The sequence below is a fragment of the Gavialis gangeticus genome, unplaced genomic scaffold (assembly GCF_001723915.1).
Source record: "Gavialis gangeticus isolate Ggan-Ray unplaced genomic scaffold, GavGan_comp1, whole genome shotgun sequence".
Taxonomy (NCBI): Eukaryota; Metazoa; Chordata; order Crocodylia; family Gavialidae; genus Gavialis; species Gavialis gangeticus.
The window spans coordinates 181,944,888-181,945,939 of NW_017729024.1; the positions used below are offsets into that span (position 1 = coordinate 181,944,888).

General features: G+C 63.2%; 1 protein-coding gene across 1 annotated transcript in view; it reads left to right on the plus strand.

Annotated features, from left to right (window-relative positions):
- Window positions 1-561: 561 nt before the first annotated feature.
- The window catches only part of NARS (asparaginyl-tRNA synthetase), a 29,013-nt gene continuing 28,522 nt past the window's right edge, over window positions 562-1,052 (plus strand). Inside the window, 2 exon segments of the mRNA XM_019518168.1 lie at window positions 562-643; window positions 646-672. Coding sequence (XP_019373713.1) covers window positions 577-643; window positions 646-672 — 94 coding nt within the window. The 5' untranslated portion in view covers window positions 562-576.

Consider the following 1,052-nt stretch of genomic DNA (forward strand, 5'->3'; position numbering starts at 1 on the left):
AGCCTCCAGGGGATAAAATCAGCAATTTATGCAACAGTCCCATTCATAATCCCCAAATTTCAATCCGTAAAAATCATTTTGTTCTGCTTTCTCAAGGGATCTCTCAGCCAGGCCGGGGGCGCGTCCGCATCCATGCGTCTGCCCCATGAACTCCCCACCCGGTCGATGAAAATAATGAAAGCTGCAGCGGAAAAAATGAGGGGTTTGTCTCTCTGGGGACCAAGCCCAGGATCAGGAAATTAGTGAGAGCAGAAAGTGCTGCTGTCCGGTATTTCATGTCCAGCTGTGGAGACCGACTCCTTAAAATGGATTTGACAAAATGCAGTGGCTCAAAATGGACCGGACAGACCGGCGCAGGTATTAAATTAGCCGGGGGGGGCCGCACCGCCCAAGGAGGCCTCAAACGCGGGTCTTCTCCAGCTTTGGCCTGCAGTTTTCCCTCGTGTCGGGCCGCAGGCGCCGCAGCGGAGCAGAGCCCGGCCAGTAGGTGGCGCTTCCCGCTAGGCCAAGCTGGCAGCCCCACCCGAGCTGCGCAGGGGGCGGGGCAGTTCCGACCCGTTCAATGGGAAGCCGCGGATGGGGCCGGCCCGTCCAATGGGAAGGCGGGGCCGGGGCATGATGCAACCGCTGCGGCGGCGCGTTCAGGACCGGACAAAATGGCTGCGGCACTAGGTGAGGGCGCGTGGTGTCGGGCCGGGCTGGACCGGGCAGGGTTTTCGTGTGCTGCGGACGCCCCGGGCAGGCGTGGGGTGGGTGGGCGGTGTCATGGGCTGCATCCAGCCGTGTGCTCGGGCGCACGTTACGTTCTGGGGGGGTCGGATTAGACGCGGGGGGTGAGGCTCGATAGCCCGGACCCGGCCGTGTTGGGGAGGGGTTGCTTGCACCCTGCGCGGGCTCCTCTTGGCGGGGGCTGGGCTTGGAGTGGGCGCTGGTCGCGGTCTACCTCCACGCCAGATTTTGCCGCTAGCCGCAGCGCCGGCGTGTGGGCTGGGAGTGGAGCGGGGGCAAAATTTGGGGTGGATGCAGCGGCACTGGGAGGATGCTACAAGCCC